At 38.9% G+C, this 23,045-nt stretch overlaps 1 protein-coding gene across 3 annotated transcripts in view; it reads left to right on the top strand.

Moving 5' to 3' along the window:
* The window catches only part of POPDC2 (popeye domain containing 2), a 153,604-nt gene that overhangs the window by 65,259 nt on the left and 65,300 nt on the right, over positions 1–23,045 (top strand). For all 3 annotated transcript variants that reach the window (XM_044071496.1, XM_044071494.1, XM_044071495.1), the window contains exon 2: positions 3,709–3,817. In XM_044071496.1, the coding sequence (XP_043927431.1) occupies positions 3,709–3,817 (109 nt within the window). The remainder of the gene's footprint in view (positions 1–3,708; positions 3,818–23,045) is intronic.

Genomic DNA, 23,045 nt, shown 5'->3' with positions numbered 1-23,045 from the left:
ATATGTAACTTTTGTTATTTAGCCTCAGAAATGTAGGAACTCCAGGTATTTTTCCACCACCCTCCTATCCATTGCCACCGATTCTCTCATAGGGCAATCTATTCCTGGTTCACCTCTCCAAAAGTGCATTAATCCATACTTTTTACTACTAAAGCTCAGCCTTTAATTTTGAACCCAGTTCAACAACATCGGTAGGCATTGTCTTAGGCCTGCCTTCCCCCATCCAATGCCACTATGCCTTCTTAGTGTCATTTACAAACAGTTAAGCCCAGTTTATAAGTCCCTGAGTAATGTCCTATACACGTACAGGCTGAATTAGCCTAGATCAAGACTTCATTCTCAGTTCCTTTTCCAAAGAACCTCTAATGTGGTACCTTATCAAAGGCCTTACTGAAATCCAAGTAAACTTTGATCATCCATGTCCAACTTCCAGGTGATCCAGTCCCAACACACCATGAACTTGTTATGCCAATACTTCTCTGTAAACACATGCCCAACACTTTGAGAAGCTTTCAGCCTCCTTCTCAGAATCATTTATAACTTTCCTTACTGCAGATGCTTGGCAGACCATGCTGCCATTTTTTGATTCCTTGTTATCATCCACTCATAAACTGACACTTCGCCTTTCCTCCAGCATAGTGACACCAGCCTGAAATACAAGGATGCAATGGATATCCTAGTCTCCTATTGGCCAACTTTTCCACATAATCACCTCCCTTCACAAACTTTTCTGTAGAATTTCCTCTTTAGTGTAATGTTTGGTAGTTGTACTTCATTATATTTTGTCATATTTGTATTTTTGCGGCATGAGTTTATTTCATCTTTGTTTTGTTTGTACTTTTTATTTTTGCTTGTCATTTCTTAATTCTAAACACCCCAGTTACCTCCACCCCCCTTCTCCTCTGTCCATTGTTTCTCTCATTCCTACATTCTGACTTTCTATCATTCTCCCTTCCCCATTTTCCCTACATTCCTCTATTCTTTTCTAAATCCTCCTGTCCATGTCATTATCCTACTTTCTTCCTCCATATTCCCTCTTTCTTCATACATATTTTCCATTTGCAGACCTACTTTTCCCAGTACAACTCTTTAATGTGTCCAGCCTTTTTATTTTTATTTATTACCATCATTGTCCTTAAATATGCGATGCCTGTTTGAGCCAGAGTCCCAAGTCACAACACAGTAAATTATATGCACCACAGCATTGAATAACTGACATTATGATAGAACCTTACAGAAGATATAGACACCCCGCATTTTTAAAACATTATTTACCAGTTATGTTTGTTTTGCACAACATGTTTGTTTATAAAGGTATAGCTGATTTAATGCTACATATGTTTAATATGAAAAGTAGTAAGGAAGATAAATGCTGCTCTATAATAAGATTTGCTCAGTTACGTGTAGATTATGTGTATGCTTTATATTTCAGTCATACAAAGAAATCACAGAACTACTAAGAATCACATTCAGTGCCAAATTAAAAGACATGCGCTAGCAGGAGGTTAGAAGATAACATGAGAAGTGTCAATTTACAAAGCACGAGCTCTAAAACCTACATGCACACCAGCTGGCATAACTTCAACACAAGGTACACTGCTGAAACCAAGCATTACGTAGATTCAAATAAAATATCTCTGAACTACATATAAGTATTTTTATATTTTACAGTATGCGTTTACAAATAATAAATCACAACTAATGCAGCAGGTGTTTTCTTTTTACAAATAAGTAGCACTGTAGTCTGAGGTGACTCATCTGCAGTCTTTTTTGGGAAGAAGAATTTACCTCCCAAGATGTGGAGCTGACTTGTGAAAGTTTTATGTATTGTTTATATATATATATATATATATATATATATATATATATATATATATATATATATATATATATATATTTGGTTTTACAAGTATCACTGTTTTGAGAAACTTCCTTTGGTGGTGTTTACTTTGTGCTGGCTGAGGTCTGGTTAGAGTAGCAACCGAAAAGCCAAACAGTGTAACAACTAGGAAAAAAACACATATGCAGTGTGCATAGACTTTTGTGCGCATCCAAAGTTGCATAGGTGTCCACCAATATTCAGTGACAGAGTTCTGTGATTATATAGTTTAGTGGTTTAGCTGCAAGGTTATATGTGGAAAGACTGGCAAAATATTGTCATCACTAAAAGACAATCTAGTACTATATTATTTTATGCAAATAAATGATAAGCCATTGAATAATGAATGTGACTAGCTACAAAAACAATATTTATAAGCTAAATGTACTCTCATCAGATGTAGCAACTGCTCTACCCCAGAAAAACATCGTCTTGCAGTCTGCACATCAGTGATTAGAATCCCTCAGCCTACGTTACCAGTCAGCGACTGCATTGTTATGGATAACCCCACATATACCATATGGCAGTGCAGCTAATGGCCGAGGAACAGTAGGAGAGCTGCAGAAGACGTTGGCACTACATCTCTTTTCTTTACCCTGTGACATGCCCATCAACTTTACTCTTGCAAGTGACAGATAGCCCATCTTTTCCTCACTTTTCTCAGCTGGATTCACTACCACCCAGGGTAGTAATCAACCCCGAGTTGTCTGGGTTGCACTAAGGTCTCTTTGCCATGGAGTCATATTAAGTAGTGACCAGATGTTAATTTATTTGGTGTCTTTATCAGAAGTGGTACAGATTCTGATCAGAACTTGAAAATAACCTTTCCCTTTTTAGAAACAGTTTTGGTCAAATGGCTGATTACACTGTATAATGGATTCAAAGTAGCTTACAAGTATGTGTCAAGGTGAACATATATGACGTAATGTTAAAATAGTAATGATGGTCTCTGTTCTTAGGCCCCCTCATTCCTGCCATCTATCTGGATGATTACAAGGACTCTGCCCATTCATTCCCTTCTGGGAAAGAGGTGATCATGGCACAGCTCTCAGCCAGGCGGTCAACATGGTATTTTCCTGATGCTGTGTGTTACTACCCACTTACATGCTTTGTAAATGCTGAGTGTTGGGGTGCATACAAAGGGTACAGTACAAGGCCTTCACCTGCTTCTGTGAATGATGTAGCCTCACAAGCAGTTTATCTTCTCATCTTAAGCAGATGGTTCCATCTAGGCCCCTGGTATCCACCAAAGATTCATTAGAAGGAAATGCACCCTGTGACTCAGTCATTAACCCCTCCCTGTGCAGGTCAAACCTCTACACTCCTTCCCCTCCCTGCTGCATCTTCCATCACCAGGGCTGCTAATCAAATCAAGTTAAAGGAGATGCAATCAGGCCTTTTTCCCACAGAACCATACGTAGTGACTAATATTAATGTATTTGGTATCTTTCCTATAAGTGGAACTGTTTTCCTTCTGAACTTGAAAATAACCTTACATTCAGTGTGTCTTTGCCTAGAAGAGAAATAAGATATAAACATAAAAATGTTATCTGAAGGGGAAATCTGAATGCAGTGCTGACTTGGTGTAGAGCAGATGAGGTAACCATTAAAGTATAATCTAAATCGGACTCACATAGGCTATTGTACTAATCCAGCTATAGACAGGGGCATTATAGGAAAAAAACACTCTAGTAAAATAACATATTTATGAAAGCAGGCAGAGCTGTACGTAAAAATCTGAAGGAAAGTGAGCTCTTCAGTTGTGCCTTACAGTTACTATGTACCACAATACTTAATTTTTTAATACTTAGTGGTATTTCTTTTGACAGAGTTCGAGTAAGCTTGGATGGACAATTTCTTCATTATATCTTTCCCTACCAGTTCCTGGACTCACCAGAATGGGAATCATTGCGTCCAACTGAAGAGGGCAAATTTCAAGTAATGAACATCATCTATGTCTTCTATATTTTAAATGAATTATTTTTTCAATATGTTTTGTACTTTATAGTATGTTTATTGAGAATACTTGTTATATAACACAAGGGAAGTGAAGGTTATAAACCTAGTGTTTGTTCACATCTTAACCTCTTTTACTAATATGCATATGAAGAACTATCAACATCCTTTGAAGTTGGGACATGTAAAAGTATAAATGTTCCCTCAGATTTGTTTCTTTACCGTTGTAGTACTTTAATAAGTGTTTTGGGGTCTGATAGTGTATAATGCCCAGTACATGGACTCTGTTGTGGTTTAGTTTTTTCCCCTTTTTCAATTTATACAGAACAATAAGTGGCAGTTTACAGCATGTATGATTTGCACTCAGGGTCATAGCAATGTTACAGTATAGGAATGTCAGATCATGCTGTTCACACTAACAGCTAATATAAAGCATTTGCTCAGTATTAATTCTGAAAAAAATTCATCTTATGGCAATCAGTTGCATTGTACAACTTATATGTAACAGCTGAGCAAAATGTAGTGGGAATATGCACCTATAGTGCTAAAGTACAGTTTATAGCTGGGCTACTGCAGCCATTGATGTCTGCATTAATCAATGCACCAAGCTAACAGCAAACCTTAAGAGCATGTTCATTGTTGGCACTTTTCTATGATGTTCTATAATTATACCATCACGCATCTATTACAATCTGATAAATTATCATTTATGCATTGTTTTCTAGGCTTGTTTTGAAACTGTTCACTGGTTCCTTAACTGTGGTCATATGCTAATGTGTTTTTATTGATAGTTTTATTTAAAATATTTATTTTACAATCAATGTCAATTGGATTTCTTAATCATGTGAAGTATGCAATAATTGACTGTGGAGTGAGTCATTTAGCTATGGCTGTAACTTAAAACATTATTTTAAATGATCTGTTTTCAGCAGGAAAATATTTTTCCCATGCTGCTAATTACTGAACACTGAGATCTAGACAGCTGTCATTGGTTATTCACCCACTTCACCTGATTCCTGCTTTAGAAATGAAATGGAGTTTTACATTTCCTGCTACAACTGATATAGAACTGTGCTCCTTTGATCTCTATGCAGGAGTAATATTTTGTAAATTACCTATTTTGACCTCATGAGCAGTTCCTTCTATCCTGTGGGCAGTTTGTTAATAAAATATTTTGAGTTAAAACAATGTATACATTCAGTGCTGAAAACAGAGTCATGCAGGTCATGACTACAAATAAATAAGGTATGCTGATTAGCTGGCCATTGTTGTGCAGGCAGGGCTGCTATTCAGTGTTGCTTAGGTCAGATGTTAAACCTAGGTCTAACCTCCCTGTTCTCTCTCTTCTGGGATCTAACATCAGATAATTTAGCATATTAAATGGACATTAATAATTCAAAAAAAAAAAAAATAAATAAATAGTAGGATTATTTTTTATTTAAATCATTACAGGTATCACATGTCTTTTCTAATGGCATTTCAACTGAATTTTAGAGGTTCCATAGCACATGTGTGTAGGGAGTAGGTGGATTTTAGGTTAAAATCATTACCTTCAGTTTTACATCATAATATTTTTAGTCCTAGTTCACAAAATGGTTTGTTCCATTACATACATACATATATACACATTAAGATGTCCTTCCACACATTTGCATCCTGCATGCAATAGCTGGGTTGGGTTGTACTGATGGACTCTGCCAGACTCATCCAGGTATCCAAATCTACCCTTAAACATTCCAAGCAGATGCTCAGTGATGATACATGTCTGAGACAGGGCTGTATTGAAACTGTCTTTTGCAGACCTACTTGGATTTCTCACTGGTGCCATGAACCAGTGGATATCCAGCATCACCTGAAAAAAAAGAGAAAGAGAAAAGGGAGGGGGGAAGAAAACTAAGAAACAGTGGTTTAGAGTTAAGTAATACATTTTACAATGAATAACAACTTGAATGATTAAAAAAACATTTTTTCTGCTTATCAACAAGATGGCCACTGGGCATCCTACCATGCAGGAAGAGGTGGTAGAGGGAGATAATGTGCAAGATATGGGAATCATGTGACCTGCCAGGATGCTGGGCAGAGATGTTGGTGATGCACCCCCATGCATCACACACTACCTGGCAACTGATGGAATGGTAGCCCTTCCTATTGCTGTATTGCTCCCCCAGTGGAGCAGATGGGGCCCTATTTGCAACATGGGTGCAATATATCACACCATGTACCTCAGAGAAATATGCCACCCCTTAAAAGTCATGCATAGTCTGGGTTAGCTGACACCAGGAAATAGATGTAGTAAGACATCAGTGAGAAATACAAGCGGGTCTGCAAAAGCCAGTTTCAATACAGCCCTGCTCCAGACACATATTGTCATTGAGTATGTATTTGGAATGTTAAAGGGTAGATTTGGATGCCTGACTGAGTCTGGGTTAGCCCTTCAGTAAAATCCAACTACTGCATGTAGGATGTTTACTGCATGTTGCATTCTACATAACATAACAAGAGTACATCCAGGAACTGCTGTTTAGAATCCTCGAGGCAGAAGCCTTGAGATACACAGTATGTGCCCAGTCTGTCTATGGAATATTCCTGTGTCAGGTATAGTAAGGGCTGTACATTTCTTAGTGTCCACAGAGTTAAGAAGTCCATGTATCCCACCAGTATGCCTGTGGGGGTCCTACATGCTCACTAAGGCCCTTATAACATCCATGTCCACAGTGAATATTTCAAGCATGTCCTGATAATCAAAATTATAATGAGTCATTCTCTGCTAATATCTCTGCCTTCTCGTTTGGTGGGCATAGCTGGGTGCAAGTGGTTTTAACTTGGCCAAAACAAACATCTCACACTGGGAAATAGCTAGGCTAGCAGCAAAGGACAGCATCATCATGGATTGCAAAGTAGATGGAAAAGGTGTGATTCTGCCTTTTACAACGAATCTGTGCACAGTGCAGAAACGTGTCAGTTTATGACTATGAATTGGCAGAAGGACTTATTTTACATTCTCATCTCATTATTTGTGCCTTTTCGTAAGTACATTAGTGATTAGTATGAGCTGACGTAACTGTCCTCTTTGACTGCTCCTTTGCTGTGCTTCTTCGCAAAGCACGCCCATTGCCTTTACATGTCCATATAATGGCTATGAATACCACCCTTCAACTCCTTATTTTATTTGCTTCTCTCATAACACAACGAGTTTAATGTATCAGCTGTTAGGTAAACCATTTTATTAATTTTGCCTTATTTCACCTTTCTTTTTACATCCTGTTTTATATTTCCTTCATGATTAATTAAGCACCTAGTACCTAATGCATATACTGGTATTCTCTTTTCAAAAACCATACTTAAGATTTGTCTTCTTTCTTGTGTTTTGTATATTGTTTCCACAGGCTGTGAATTTGAAGTTGCATACAATAACTTTTTCATATGATTCTGCCTTTAGCAAATGCCAAATGGCCTTAGTTTATTTCCTTGTCATCAGTCTTCAAAATTACATTTGTACAACTGCCTTTACCTTCTCTCTTCTCATTTTTATCATATCTGCTTTATTATTTTCTTCAAAACGTAATATCTTCCTTAATATTGATTTCAATAAACAGTATAAAGGAAAAACAGAGTTAACCATTCATAAGTTTACTTTCTGTCTTGCAATTTGCAAGTTGCAAAGTATGCTTTTCTGTAAGATTCCACCTATTTCTTTGTGAGTCAGAAAAATAATCAGCCATCTTCTTTCTGACTTCATTAGAATGAAAAATACATACTGTTCAGACTTTAACTGGATATTTATATTTTTGACATATATTCTCACTACGTTTGCCTTTTTGTTTTTCTGCCTAGCACCTATTTTGTTTCGCTTTCTTATTTTTTGTCTTTCCACTTGCATGAAATAATGCTTCATTATTCCCTCTTTAAACTTAAAACCTATTTGTGGATTATAATGTATGCTTTTAGAAAGTCTTCTATCTTGTATAATTTACATATATTATAATACCATTTTTTACCACCATATATGTGAAAGTTTATGGAAAGAAATAAAATCAGGCCCTCATTTTCTTGCCATATTTTGATGACTGTAGGGTTTTATCAATACTTCGGTGAAAAAAAAAATGTATGAGGTTCCAATTAAGTGGTATGTGTATATGCATGTGCAGAGTTACATAATATGTGAAATGAAGCTCACGAACTTCACATCTGTTGGCTGTACATCAAGGACTTGCAATGTAGTGCAGTCACAGACTGGGATTATCCTGTCATTAGTTTGTAGACCATGGATGACAGCAGAAGAGACTGGATAGTTGCACAAGGTAACAGCTTGCAATTTTGAGTTGAAAAAGTGAGTGGGTTCAATTTATTAGAGAAGGAAATGTCACCCTATCAGGTGAAATGTATTTTACATGCATTGCTGAAAGGACAGCCTGTGAGTAATGCTTTATAAGTTGCATTACATATAGGTACATTGGTGCTTACAAGGTTAACGACCACAAGTGCCTTGTTAAGCCTAGCCATGCATCCCATATCTCTGACAAGTTCTGGTACCCTTCATAAGTATAAGCAGGGCCTTGGGAGGTGAAACACTTACAAGCAGGGGTCTGGAAAATAGACCATTTACAGGCCGCCCGTGTCCATTAGAGACATAGGTGCTAAACCAGGGATGAATTTCCTGTTCCACATCCAATTGTCCAAGTTACACTTGAATTGGGTTAGGGAAGAACTCTGCTTCACATGGATGGGGAGCCTGATTCAGAGAAGGGGTAGTCTCTGGGATTCATGCCTGTCTCTCGAGCAGGTCCTATTTATATCACAGGCAAGGTTTAAGTCTTTAGAACAGGTAATTCTGGTGCTGTTAGTTTTGTAGATATGCAGGAGGTCCATCAGAGTGGGGTCTGACAATGCCTTGCATGCCAGGCATAAATCTCCCCATAACATCCTACAGGTGACTCGCCTCATAAATCGATGGTTTACAAAGCATAGCATGTATGTACAATATCTATACATGGGTCTACTTTGGAAGCTCGAAGTTTGAAAACTTAAAACGTCATATGGTCAAGACCATAACATTGAAGTTTTGAAACTTGAAACGGTTTAAATGGAGATCGCTGTACAACGTGGAATAGGAAATTTACCATTCTCTTCAATGTAGTGCAATCTCGGAGTTGGTATATTTAATTAGCCCCCCTGCATAAATGTAAAAAAAAAAAATGTTTTTATTTATTTTTTTAATTGAAATTTCAAACTTTCAAAACTTAGATGTCATGGTCTTGACAATATGAAGTTCGAAGCTTTAAAAGTTCGAGCTTCCAAAATAGATCTATATACACACATATTGATCTATGTCATAAAAATTAACTTCTGGGAATTCAAACTTCATATATTCGAGACCATAAGATCAACTTTCAGAAAAGCTGAAAATTAGAAAACAACCAAAATTTGTGTTTTTGCAGGGGGCAAGCCCACTTGGCCCCCTCCCCATGCAAATTACATATACCAACACAGAGATTGCACTACAGTGAGGAAAAAGGCAACTTCCCTGATCCCTACTGTATTGCAATCTCAATGCAAATGCTTCGACTTTTTAGAAGGTATGTATATGCATATGTATACATGGATATACATATATAGATACACACACTATGTTTGTGTGTGTGGGTGTCTGTAATACATGAGGGTCTGGGATGTGATACATGAAATATCTTATACTGCAGGTTTAGGGAATGCATTAATTGGCTTTATAGTGCTACGTTTTGGTGTATGATTTACTTTGTTTTATAGTGATAAGCCCTGGTTTGCTGAAGTTATTGGTGGTGTTGCATTGACTTGATTTGATTTGTATATCGCTGATGTTTTACCTGGTTTTTGAGCTAGTCTGCTAAATGGATTTTGGTACTGTTCTCTTTCATTTTATCTAGGATTCTACTAGACAGCAGGTGGGTGACGGGGTTTGCTCGTGCTGATTTTGGGCCTGGTTGTTTTGGATACTGTTTTCACTTTGTGGAAGAACTTTCTCTCCAGCTTTCTGTCTGAATTGACTGCTGTTTGTCCTAGGTTTTTGTAATTAAATGGCTGCCTGCTGTTCTCTTGTCACAGAGTGGTGCTTTTGCCATTTATATGGGTGTTTCCCTAGTGCACAAAGGGCATAGTTATGCGTGATAGCTCTTTATAGTGCTAAACTGGGTGGGTACTAAGCTTGTTGGAAACCTGCTGCACTAAACTGATTTGTTTGCATATTCCCCTTGTCTCATATGGGTTTGCACCTGTTGCCCTTTGTATAACAGCAAGCACAGAAGATTACATTTCATTTATAACACCAAAATAATTAATTTCATTCTCTTGGCTAGGAATTGTCAGATGTCACTATATTTTGTGGCATTTTTCACTGTTTTTTGATGTCCTTCAAGTTAAAACTGGATCTTCTGATCTTGTTCATTCACTTAATTGTACGAGAGATGAGGGCTCCTTTTACTCACTCGCTGTGGTAGATGACCGATTAGGTAGTCCGCAATGTTTATTTGTGTATTTTTTTTTGTTGGCATGGGTTTGAAGTTTGTTCTGTCCCTCTCTATTGGCAGTTTACTCACTTTTATCATTCACTGATACTGTTTGTGAGAGTTGCAAATAATTGTTACATTTGGAGTCCAACATCTAACGCACTAAATGTCAGCAAGTAGTTTAACACTATATACTAACCACCTAACAATAGACCTAGATATCGTTAGGAAATTACATTAGCCTTCAAGACCTCATCTGATCAAATTCTAGCCACATAGCACTACTCACTGCTACAGATCTTCATTTACATCTTCACCCGCAGCTAAAATGTGTTACCCTGGCTTCATGCCTACTCCTATAAGGATTCCTGAGCTGTAGTTGCATGTGACAATACATTAGCAATGGGGAACACTACAGTTAAGCACACTGATGCTACACTAAATAGACTGTCTAAAGCTAGGATCATGGTTAGTTGTCTCTCTGGTGCCAGAATTTGGGATGTGATCAGAGCCCTTAGGCTCTTTCACCCCAAGTATGAGTATGCCCTCATTGTCATCCACAAGAGGATGAACAACCTCATATGCTCCATCGTGCATATGCAGAGATATAGCTGTGCTCAATACACATGTCTCAGGCAGATGAGTCACTTGTTTTGAAAAGTATCTTGCCTTCTCTGAGAATTATGCCTCATTTTCCAAAAATAATAATTAATTTCAGTAAGCGCCTTATTAGTTAGTGTCATTCTAGGAAGATCCAATGTTTATCAGTATGGGAGATGACTGACTGGCTGGCTCAACTCATCAAGGGTGACCTTCTCCTTTCTCCTCTGGGGTTCTGTTTATTGTCTCAGGCCATTTCTGCTCCTAATGTGTCTTTTTTCGACAAAGTCTATTTGTTAGACGATCTAATGTAGTAAGTTCTAATTCAGCCTACATTAAGTTGCTCCGCTCAGTTGTAGGAATCTGAACAATAAATTGTGATTTGGAGACCTTCCTGATGCTCAGACACATTCACATATATGTTGCTATAGAAACCTTGGTTCTGATTTTCTGATCACACTCCACATAACAGGGTACAGTGCTTATCAATATTTTTGACCATCTACAGGTGGAGAGTAGTTTCTTTTTATCCACTAAATACTTCAAGATTCTTTGAGTTTCTTGACATTTTGATCACATTTTATAAAGTCAGTAACTACACTACTGCCAACTATAGATTCCCTTCAGTGTCACCTGAGGACCACAATGGGGACCTTGACAAGCTGGATTCCATATCTATTAGTTCTGATACCCTAATTCTAGGTGACTTCAGTTATTCATCCATCAGATGTGAGTCTTATGCAACTAGCAATGAATATAGCCAGTGTAACCTAGACTTCACTAATACCAGCTCACTAGATCCAGTTGTCAAAGTTACCATGACAGGAAGAAATGTGCCGTCCTTGTCCTTACAAATACTGCCTTTGCCTGCATACCTTCTAATATGATCCCTCCTTGATCACATCTCACCAGTAGACTGTCACCTTTTCCCTCATAATTAATCCAAATTTCCCACAAATTCAAATATGTTGGGGGACTACTCCAAACCCAAACTTATATCCCTATTTGAGATCCTTAAGAATTTCAAAAGTACTTTGTCCCCAAAGACACTGTAAAGATATCACATTTAACTATGATTTCTACATCTCAGGCAATGTATAGATAAGTCAGTACATATAAGTATAGTGGGAAATTCAGGGGTAAACCCCTAAAGTGGAATTCTCAGACAACCTTTTTAATAGGAAGAGAATATTATATATGACAACAAATTGGAAGGAAGAACATAAGCAGGTTTTCAGAGATCTTGACTGCATCATTAGGAAAAGTTAAGCCGAATACATATTGAAGGTAGCCAATTCTTTGAATGATAATCACAAATATTTTTTCAGCTGTATTAGGAGTATTAGAAGTAATGCACAATACTGCAACAAACTTAAAGTGAATGGTATTTCTGTTCTGCTACTGAAAACATCGCAAATGTCCTGGCTAACAAATGTAGCTTAATTTTTTCCCTCCATTACACCCCAGTGTCCTCTCCCTTGATTGTTTTAACACTGTTCCTCTTATTATCACTATGGATCAAATCTGGAAGCTGTTACCAAAATCAAAAAGAATAGCTCTAGGGGCCTGTATAATAATATTAGGCAAGGGCCTGGGTAATAATGCTAGGCAGGGGCCTGGATAATCTTACTAGACAGAGCCCTGGATAATAATACTAGGAAGGGCCCTAGATAATAATACTAGACAGGGGCCTGGATAATAATACTAGGATGTACTGTTGTTAGCACAAAGAACATTATTGCAGAATCCCTCCTTAAGCTTCTTAATCTTAGTCTTTCCAGAGGCTATGTGCCAGAATTCTGGAAAGCAGAGGCTAAGGTGCCCATACAGAAGGATGGGGTGATAATTGACCCTGGAAATTATTGACCCATTAGGCTAGCAAGTATTATCTGTAAAATCATAGAGTGGATCTTAGTCAATTTCATTAACAGTGAATCTGGAGATATATAAGTACTACTAACCTTTGAGGCTGAAACTGCCTCAGTTGGAGGTGATTTGGGAGGGGGATGGGGGAAAAGGTGTGTGTGTGTGTGTGTGTGTGTGTGTGTGTGTGTGTGTGTGTGTGTGTGTGTGTGGTGGAATGGAGGCCCTGGCAACTTCATGGATGCGGTAGTTATGCAGGAGATTTGTTTTTTAGAGTGCCCTAAATGAGCAGGGCTGTTGATGTCAGATGCAGCATCTCTGCACATAATGTCAGTTAGCTCCAGACCTACCCTGGCATGTTGAATTTTTATTAGGAATCTCTCTTGTGATCATGGCACCCTCCATCACTTGGCGCAGCCTAATCACAGGCATAAGCCCATCCCCTCCGTCATAGAGTGGAAGCTGGCAGATTGCTGCTCTGTACCATCCTACACCCCCTGGCTCCTTCAGTGACTGAATTGTTAATCAATCTGTAATCATCCCTCTATGCCGTGGAGGTGGGTGTCTCTTCCTGTTGCATTCCACTTCTTCTACCTTTCCTTCCATTTCTTCAATTCTACTAACAGTCCATATACATTTTGTTCACTACCTTTATTTTTTTCCAACCTTGCCAACAGTGCTGTCTGTCTCTGCTGCTATTACATAAACAGTTATTCTTTTAACTTAGGTTAATTTTTTCATAGCTTTGCTTGCCCCTTCTGATATATTTATTTAGTCCTGTTTTACAACTTGTTTGCACAGATTTTGAATCTTGCTATTCTGTTAAGCAACTTTTCTTCATTAATGATTTCTTTTGCTATAAGTTAGCTTGTTTAATAGCCCTCTGCATTTGTTTTCTGTCCAATCGTGTAACTTATTTCATTTTATATGATTTATTATTCAGTTATATTCTCTGTGTTTTATATTACACACACACACACACACACACACACACACACACACACACACATATATATATATATATATATATATATATATATATGTATAGTATATTTACATACACAGACACACTCCTATTTGTATTAGGTTATATTAGAAAACTGCATGTTCCCATTTCAGAGAAATCAATTTGTCTGTTTTCTAGTTTCATATTACTTTTTATCTGGGATATATGGCTGATCCCTAATGTGTATACAAGATATTTTTTAAGGAGGAGTATGCTGCTAATATTACCTGTACCAACCTACCTAAACTGTATTGTATTTTTCAACTAGTGTAATCCATTCCCATAGTGGTACAGTAGTAGAGCAGGTAACATTACAGCATCACAATGCCTGTTTTTTGAGTCTTGTCTGGGGTACCTTCTTTGTTGAGTCTGGACATGCTTCCTGTTTCAGCACTCTTACTGAGTGATCCAGTTTCCTCCCACATCCCAGAAATGTGATACAGTACATTGCAATTTGTCCAACATCACTCATGCATGTATGTGCATGTCATGAGACAGTGAGTGAGTGTGTTTAGTGAGTGATTGAATGAGTGAGTGTGTGAGTGTGTGTGTGAGTGTGTGAGTGTCTTAGTGAGTGAGTGTGTGAGTACGTGCATCCTATGGTGGGTTGGTCTTCCATTCAGCATTAGTTCCTGTACATCACAGACATTTGCCTGACTTGGATATAAAAGGCAATTGAAGAATGAATTAATTGACAAATACTACCGTCATATTTTGTTTTGATGAATTCATGTATTTTGCACTATTGTTTTCAACTTTTCCTCTTGTTTACTTGTTTTGGTTTGTTTGTACATATTTTACCTGGCTAATGGCTGAAAATGGATCCTTGGACTAATTCACTTACCTTGCTAGCAAACAAACAAACATAAGTAATTTAAGTTTTAAAGCTCTAGGGAGCAGATGGTCCCTACAGTCTCCTGCTTTTGTCAGCTTCTCACATCTGGCCTTCTTGCTCAGAATGGCTCCCTTCATGAAAAGAGGTCATTGACCTAGTGGGGCTTACCTGCTCAACAATGTATAAATAAATATTTCCACAGTATGACATTGTGCATCTTTATCATGTCACAACACGCGTTTTGTCTATAGTGAGAAGATCTATGAACTTTTAATCTCTGAACATACCATATATAGTTCATTCCTCACTCCCTTCTGCCTTCTTTCCTTTGGACTCAAACTAGCAGCCTTATGTCATTGTCCTTGTATGACTTCCGTATCTGCATGCAATACAGAAGATGTGTCCTGACTAGGGTCCAGTAGTGATTAGGCATCACTTCAGACATAGCTGATAAATTCAGTGACCACTTCATATTCTGTACCATTCCCAACCCCTGCCACAGTAATCCAGACTCAATTTCCTGATCCCCCCAAAACCTAAACTCCACACCTCAACTCACCTTAAAAACAGTCCAAATGAGTACTATCAAAAATACTTTAAAAAAACTAAAACCCAAAACAGTGGCACCTCCCAACTTGCCAGCAGAATATTTCAGCATAGCTGCGGTGGTATAAGTTATCTAGTGTCCATTCTTATTAATAGATCCATAACAGAAAACAATGTCCTTGCCATATGGAAAGCTCCCAACATAATCCCACTTCATGAAGGTGGCACATCCACTGAAGTGCCAAGCTATTGCCCCACAGCAATCCTCCCACCATTCTCCAGAGTATTTGAAAAATGTATCCATCAGAACTTCTAACCTTTTTTACTCAAAAACCAACTACACTCTCCCACTCAGCATGGTTATTGACCCCACCACAGCACTGAGACAGCCCTACTACATTTTCTTGATACTGTTAATAGAAGCAGAAATTCAAGCCTTCTCACCTCCACTTTTCATTGACAGTATAACTTCACAGTAAATTCTCCTTCACATATTCCATCTTAGTAACCTTTATCCTTCCACTATTAAATGGTTTACCAACTACTTTAATAATCATACCTGGTCTGTTGAACTGATTGATTTCTATTCCTCCTTCCTTCAGACATTAACATGTGCCCCTCAAAGACTCCATACTAAGACTTTTTAAGATCTTCATTAATAACATGCACAAAGAATCAAAACCTACCACCATCATTCAATATGCAGATGACTCTACAATAGTCTGCTCAGCCACGAGTCTATCCATCTTAGAAACTATCACACAAGATTCCTTCACTTTCTGGAAAGCTGCCTAAAAAATCTCAACTGCGTTTAAACCCCACAAAAAAACGACTTTTATTCCTCCTGAAAATTATAAATGAAAATACCACAAATTTCAGTATTCTCTCCTGTGACAACCCAAAAATCAAACATGTCACCAGTACTAAACTACTAAGTATTATCATTGACAGAAGTTAATGTTCAATCGTCACATACACTCTGCAGAGCAGTGTTACAATAAGGGTATACATTATAAACACGAAAGCTCAAAAGAGTGAATACATGTACATTGACACATAAAGGTCTATGTACAAAAACAGCGAAATACGTAATCGACGAAAATTAAAATGCTGAACATATTTGCTTGGCCAGCAGGGTGATAATGGGGATGAGGAAATCTATCTTTTTCCCCACTGTAGTGCAGTCTCGGAGTTGGTATATTTAAGTAGGGGGGGTGTGGGGGTGCAGGGGGGCTTGCCCCCTTGCAAAAGTGTGTTAATTTAATTTTATTTAGTTAGTTTGTGTTTACCTGCTGGCTGATGAAATACGTTCGGTGTTTTCATTTTCGACGATTAAGTATTTCGGTCTTTTTGTACATCGACCTTTATGTGTCGATGTAGTTGTATTCACAATTTAGAGCTTTTGTGTTTAAACTATAGACCCTTACAATAAAATTAATAAATTACATTCAGCCTCCTGTCCTGCTCCCACCAATGAATATCCCTCAACACCCTTAACTGTCTTGATCTCCTCCAACACATCTGTCTATGCCAGTTAGTCATGGCACACAAGATACTAGACCACCTACTTAATGCACCCTCATTGGCCAACTTCATCAATTGACATGTGCCAAACAGCAACTTACACAACAATGGACTTAAACTAGCTGACTCCAGCAAATCCAGTAACTCATACAGTAACTCGCTGTACTCTGTCAGCATTTCTAAAGCATGGAACAACCTTTCGTGTAATATTAGACTCCTGAGCAATTTAAAACACTTCAAAGCTGCACTGAAAGATCACTTGGTGAAAAGCAAACTGTTGATTTCTACTTTCATGTATCTTCTCTCCACCTCCCCTGTACTGCTAACATGCCCCCTCCCAATATTTTTGTTTTTCTTACACTTACCTGTCTGCTGTCAATCTTTCCTCCCCATGTATTACCCCTACTACCCATCAATTCTCTCTCTGCTTACACCATCATCTGAGCTAAATTACTTTGCACATCCAATCCTCTGTCCTCAGGAATGAACCCTTATTAACCAAACACTGTTTCATCTTCCACATCTGATAACACAAAAGTACCAATATGCAGACATCAAAACTTTTTGAACTTTGTAACATTGTGCAAATAGCCTACATTTCTTTTATTGTCCAGGATTACCTGCTTTCTAAACTTTGTAAAAATATTTAACTTTGTAACAGTGTGCATTTGCTTTTGCACCTTAGTGTGTCTATGTTACAGAACCTTTTCTGTCTGAGCCTCCACTGAAAATGGGCATGAAATTCCAGTTGGACTTTCCTGGTAAACAAAAGTGAGCAAATAAATAAATGATTAAAATTCTTTGCTTCTAGAGTTTATCTCCCTAAGGACATGCCCTTGCATTCTGTTCCCTGTTGCTAGCCACAGCTTGTTCTCTCTCTCTCCTTCTCATAGTGGTCTACCCCGGGTCTTTTTTCTGGATGGGAAGCAGAAAGTACACCCCTGGGATTCCACCTCTGTCCCTGCTGGACAGGGGCTCTGGGTACTCACTTGTCTAAATATGGGCTAAACTCTTGGCTAGGCTTATAAGGGCCTCAGGACCAATATCCTGGTAACCTCCTATGATCCTATGGCCTTTCTGACATTACTTTTGCTTCCCTAGATCATTTGTCACTCTATGGCTGTAGAGGAATAAGTGTTGCACTTTGCAATCAGTATAACTACCATATTTCTGACGAATTCCACAACCTTTCCGATTCCTTCCTATAACTTTTCCCCAATGCTCGACTGCTGCAGATTTCTTTGTGCCATCCACAGCACAATTCATTGTGTTCTCTCTTTCTACATATATATCTAAAATGAACACACCAAAGAGTTCTGAACCCAGGGACAACCTATGTGACAGTTTAGCATCAATTTTCTTACTCCAGATAACGTACCCTTCATTACAACACTCTCTGTCCTTCTCTCCAGTTGTGCTGCAGTCCATTTCTTCAGTCTTTGTCTTATCACCATCCTCTGCAGTAAACCTAGCAGTCACCTGAGTGGAATTGAGTCCAAGGCCTTCTTGACATTCAGGAAAGTCAAGATTCACTACATTTAAGAGCACAAAAGGGACAGAATGCATGGACTGAGGAAAACAGTGACAAATCTGTTGTAAGAATAAAAATAAGTCTTAAAGATATTGCGTGTTCAGATTTCTTAAAGATAAACTAAAATTCACTTTATCTCAGTCTGCAGGCAGATAAGCAACAGATAAACTGTTTACATCCCAGCTACTATAAAGAACAGAAGGCATGAAGTTTTGGTTTCCTGTTTATAATATATTAGACATTCGGTTGTTCTAGGAGTAACAGAATTTATGGTATACATATCTATCCACTTTGAATGAGTTTCTATCAGAACTAGATACTTTTTTTCCAAGGAGCAGATCAGCATAGTCCATTTGCAGTTTAGACAGTCCCTGACATTCAGAAATGTGCCTAGTGTGGCCGTAGAATGCCTTCCATGGGTATAGCTTGTAGTGCAATCTGGCCAAAGGCTCATCATCATGCAACAAGCTGAAAATTCAAAGCTCACTTCACTGCTAATTAGTAAACCCGCTCATGCTAGGAACATGTCCTTTGGTGAAAAAAAGAGAAGTTTCAATCACAGCTAGGAGTGATGAGGAAAACTGATAGGCACAATGCAGTCACCTCAGTGTGTGCTCATGTGCTAAGACACGTGAAGATGACATGTTGTGTTTTTCGGCTTTTCCCGGTTAGGGGTTGCCACAGCGGAACTCCGGTCCGCTAATGATTGGTAGTTGATTTTTACGTACCGAGTTACAAGCCCTGATGCACAACTTTCAATGAAGGTATGCCCATTCATGCATGTCTCCACGCAGAAGACGCTCTAGCTGAGAATCGAACCGGACAGCGTCTTACTGTGAGGCGGGAAGGCAAGCATGTTATTGTAAAGGGATCACTGTACTAATTAAGTCTGTTTTTTGAACATCAAACAGGGGTGTAAATAGGTGTAAAGGAAAAAGTGGGAGCAAACAGAGGAGAAAATCAAGGGGAAGTGGGAAAGGTAACAATGAGAGTCAGGAGAGGGGGGCAGGGTACACGATTTTTGAAGAAGCCAAGCTAGTGAAGAATATAAGGGAAGGTGAAGATATGGTTACAGATTTTTTTTTGGTATGTACATTTTTTTAATGTTTTTGATGTAAATTTTTTCTTCCTTGTAATATAGCACATGCAATTGTTGTTGGAGAAAGTATTGTACATGCAAAATGTAAATTATGTAAGTATTTCTTGTCCACACACACACATACACACACACACACACACACACAAATGGAAATGTCCCTAGTAATTACAACTACTTTCTTGACTGAGTACACTTCAGAGCCTCATTATAATCAAAGGAATGGGAAAAATAATACAGTGTGAGGCATTAGAATTCCCTCTTATTTCTTAACTTTCCCCAGCTTTGCACTGTCCTTCAAAATGTTTGAGCTTTTTGATAAATCACTGAAGATTACTGTCAGTCAGTGCAGTCTGACATTATAGTTTCATACATCTTCTTGTTCAGAAAATGCATGCTGATGGAAAATCACTTCATTTATGAAGTGAATTACAGTTATATTTAAAATGTGTCCCTCAGTTTAGTTTTTCCCTTTTACTGTTGGCCTTATGCAGAAGCCTTTATTAAAGAAGTTTAAAGGTATATACTGAGCCTCTGGCTCACTGTCACTCTTTCTCGCTCACTTTCTTTCTCTCTCTCGCTTACCTGCTTATTCTCACACACACACACACACACACACACACGCGCGCACACACGCACACACGCGCACACACGCACACGCGCACACGCACACACACACACACGCACACACACACATGCGCGCACACACACACACACACACACATACACACACAAACACACACGCATACACACATGCACGTACGTGCGCGCACACACACACACACACACACACACACACACACACACACACACACACACACACACACACACACACACACTTTACTTTGCAATGCCACATGTTGCAGGCATAAAAATGGCAGTGTTTATTTTTCAATCTATGCTCTATGGCAGTCAGATATGTGGCCATGAAGTGGCAGAGCTGTTTTTTAGTGGGTGGTATCTGTACGTTAAAACCCTCTTGGAGAACATTATCTGTCCAATATTGTATCGGTGTATATTTCACTCATTATCAAAATATAATTAATACATGCAACACATATATTGCAGTAATATAGTGGCACAATCTGACTTAGTACAAGGATGCATAATGTAAATGCTGCTATGCTAGGATGTGCTATCTGACGGGGGGGGGGCACAGGAAGCTGTTCTGATGTGTAGATGTGGCTTTAAAACTTGTGGGGAAGGAATATTGATCTGACTCTAGAGTGATGGGATGACATGTAAACCTGTTTCCACTTGCCACACTATGATCATCCTTTTGTTTAACACTAGCAAGTATACAAGAATCAAACTACAAAGGTGAAGTACACACAGCCTGTATAACTCTCTTGCTATTATTCACAATACCAGCCAATGTGCAATACAAATACCCTGTACATCTTAACATAGGCAGTCTTACTTGTCCAGGTTCACATGCACAAATATCCTGTACATCTTAATATAGGCAATCTTACTTTTCCAGAATCACATGCATGCTACTAGCAGATAGCTAATGAAGTAATATAGACCCATAAAACAAGAGTAATTACAGAAAGCAATGAAATAATACAGTCTTGTGCCTGGAGAGTCTTTCCATCCTCCTCCTCCCATACAAAAGACCATTCTCCTGTATGCCTTCTGAGCTGTAAGGAAATGAATATCATTAAGTTACATTCCTACAAGACATGCGTACTGTGCAGAAAAACTGCCTCTCTGCATACTGGACAGATACAAAAGATCTCAGGGGCTTTAACTCTTAACCTCTTCTTTTCCCTGGTTAAGAAGGCCAGGATGGAACCTCAGCAGGTCACTGTAGTGGTATCTGCACTGCTCACCAGAATGAGATACGCCAGTGGCACAAGATACCAGTCTGGCAAGACTGTGTTAAGAATCCTGTTTATACTGTAAACCCCCGAATGAGTCCCCAGTCAGGCACACTCACTGGTTCTACTCAGCAGATACAGGAAGATTTTGGTTTCCTTGTTACAGTAGCTGGGTGCCCTGCCACAAACAGTCTCCTTGCAAACCATGGGCATTCACCAGGTCTCATTACAAAGAACTTTGACAGGCTTCTTGCAGTCCTGGTCACTGATTTTTGTGTGCATGCCACGTAACACAAGACATTGAAGTAAAGCAACCTGTGGTGATGTTGATGTGTCTATAATGTAGGACTGAAACTGTTGGCATTGCAAGCTGGCATAAAACAGAGCTTGATCCAACACAAAGCTCCCTAGGTCCCATTGCTAGCTGGTGCCCCATAAGCATAAGCACTGTAAAAACAAACAAACAAACAATAGCAAAAGGGATTCAACCACATCACTTGACTTTAATTCTGACTTCTTTATCTGGGTGTACTCCACTTTGGTGAGTGACAGCCTCAAAGTTTTCTCTTATATTCAAAGTTTTCTCTTATATTCAAAGTTTTCTCTTATATTGGCTCAAATTTAGAGCCAATGAGTGAGATATTTCCTAGAGCTGGTCACAGTCAGAATGAGCCAGTAGCAGACAAGTATATGCCAGTCTTTTCTAGTGTGTGTGTGTGTGTGTGTGTGTGTGTGTGTGTGTGTGTGTGTGTGTGTGTCTGTGTGTGTGTCTGTGTGTGTGTGTGTGTGTGTGTGTGTGTGTGTGTGTGTATGTGTGTTTGTGTTTGATGATTGTGCATGAGAGGGGGATACTTCTAGGATTTACATATGTTATTTCATACTAGTTTTGAAAGAGCTTTTACTTTCTACCAATATTATAGGTTCATAGGTTCATAGGTAGGTACTAGGCTATTGGCCCTAGGGCTTATACAAGCCCAGCCAAAAAGGTGCCCTGGCTTTTGCCACCCAAGAAAATTATTTTCCTGTGCCACTGTTGAGTGAGCCACAGAAGTGATCCCCGGGGTGAATTTCCTATTTCTCATCCAATCATCAAGATTTTTCTTGAAGAGTGCTAATGAGGAGCTTTGTTTGAGATAGATAGGTAGTTTATTCCAGAGTATAGAAAGTCTCTGGGACAGGAATCTATCCCTCTGGCATGTTCTGTTTATTGTGGTGACACGGTTTAGGTCCTAGAGCGTGTAGCTCGGAGGGATTGAGATTTCTTTAAGTGGAGCATCTTCAACAGCTCTGGGTTTGACATAGCTTTGTATGTTAGGCAGAGATCACCTCTTAGTAGGTGATATGCAATGGAGTAAAGCTGGAGTTTTTTGACACGGTCTGCGTAGGGCATCTGTTTGAGGCCGGTAATCCTCTTTGTGAGGTATTTCTGTGGCCTTTCCAGTTGTTGTAGATGTCTTGTGAGGTACACACCAAAAGGGGCGTTGTACTCTATAATGGGTCTAATGAGTGATGAGCAGAGGGGAACAATGACCTCTTTTTTTCTGGATGAGAAACCTTTTGTGATGAGGTGTGCCACGTAGAAGTATTTCCTGACTACTGTGGCAATGTGATTATGACAGGAGAGACTACTGTCCACCTGTGTCCCAAGGTCTCTTATCACTTTCGGTGTTAAGTATACTACTGCCTATGTTGTAGTTCATGGGTACAGAGTTTTTACCAAAGGGGATGACAATGCACTTTTTGGCACTGAGCTTGAGGCCATGGCTTTGACACCAGGCATCTGTCTCAGTGAGGCCCTTTTGTAGGATGTCCACATCATTAGGAGTTTCAATTATGGCTCCTAGTTTGCATCATCTGCAAATTTCATTAGCCAAAGACCTTCTGTGTTAGCCTGTACTTCAGAG

The sequence above is a fragment of the Protopterus annectens genome, chromosome 5.part0 (genome assembly GCF_019279795.1).
Source record: "Protopterus annectens isolate FY-2018-M chromosome 5.part0, PAN1.0, whole genome shotgun sequence".
NCBI lineage: Eukaryota > Metazoa > Chordata > Ceratodontiformes > Protopteridae > Protopterus > Protopterus annectens.
This window is presented reverse-complemented; position numbering and strand designations above follow the sequence as displayed.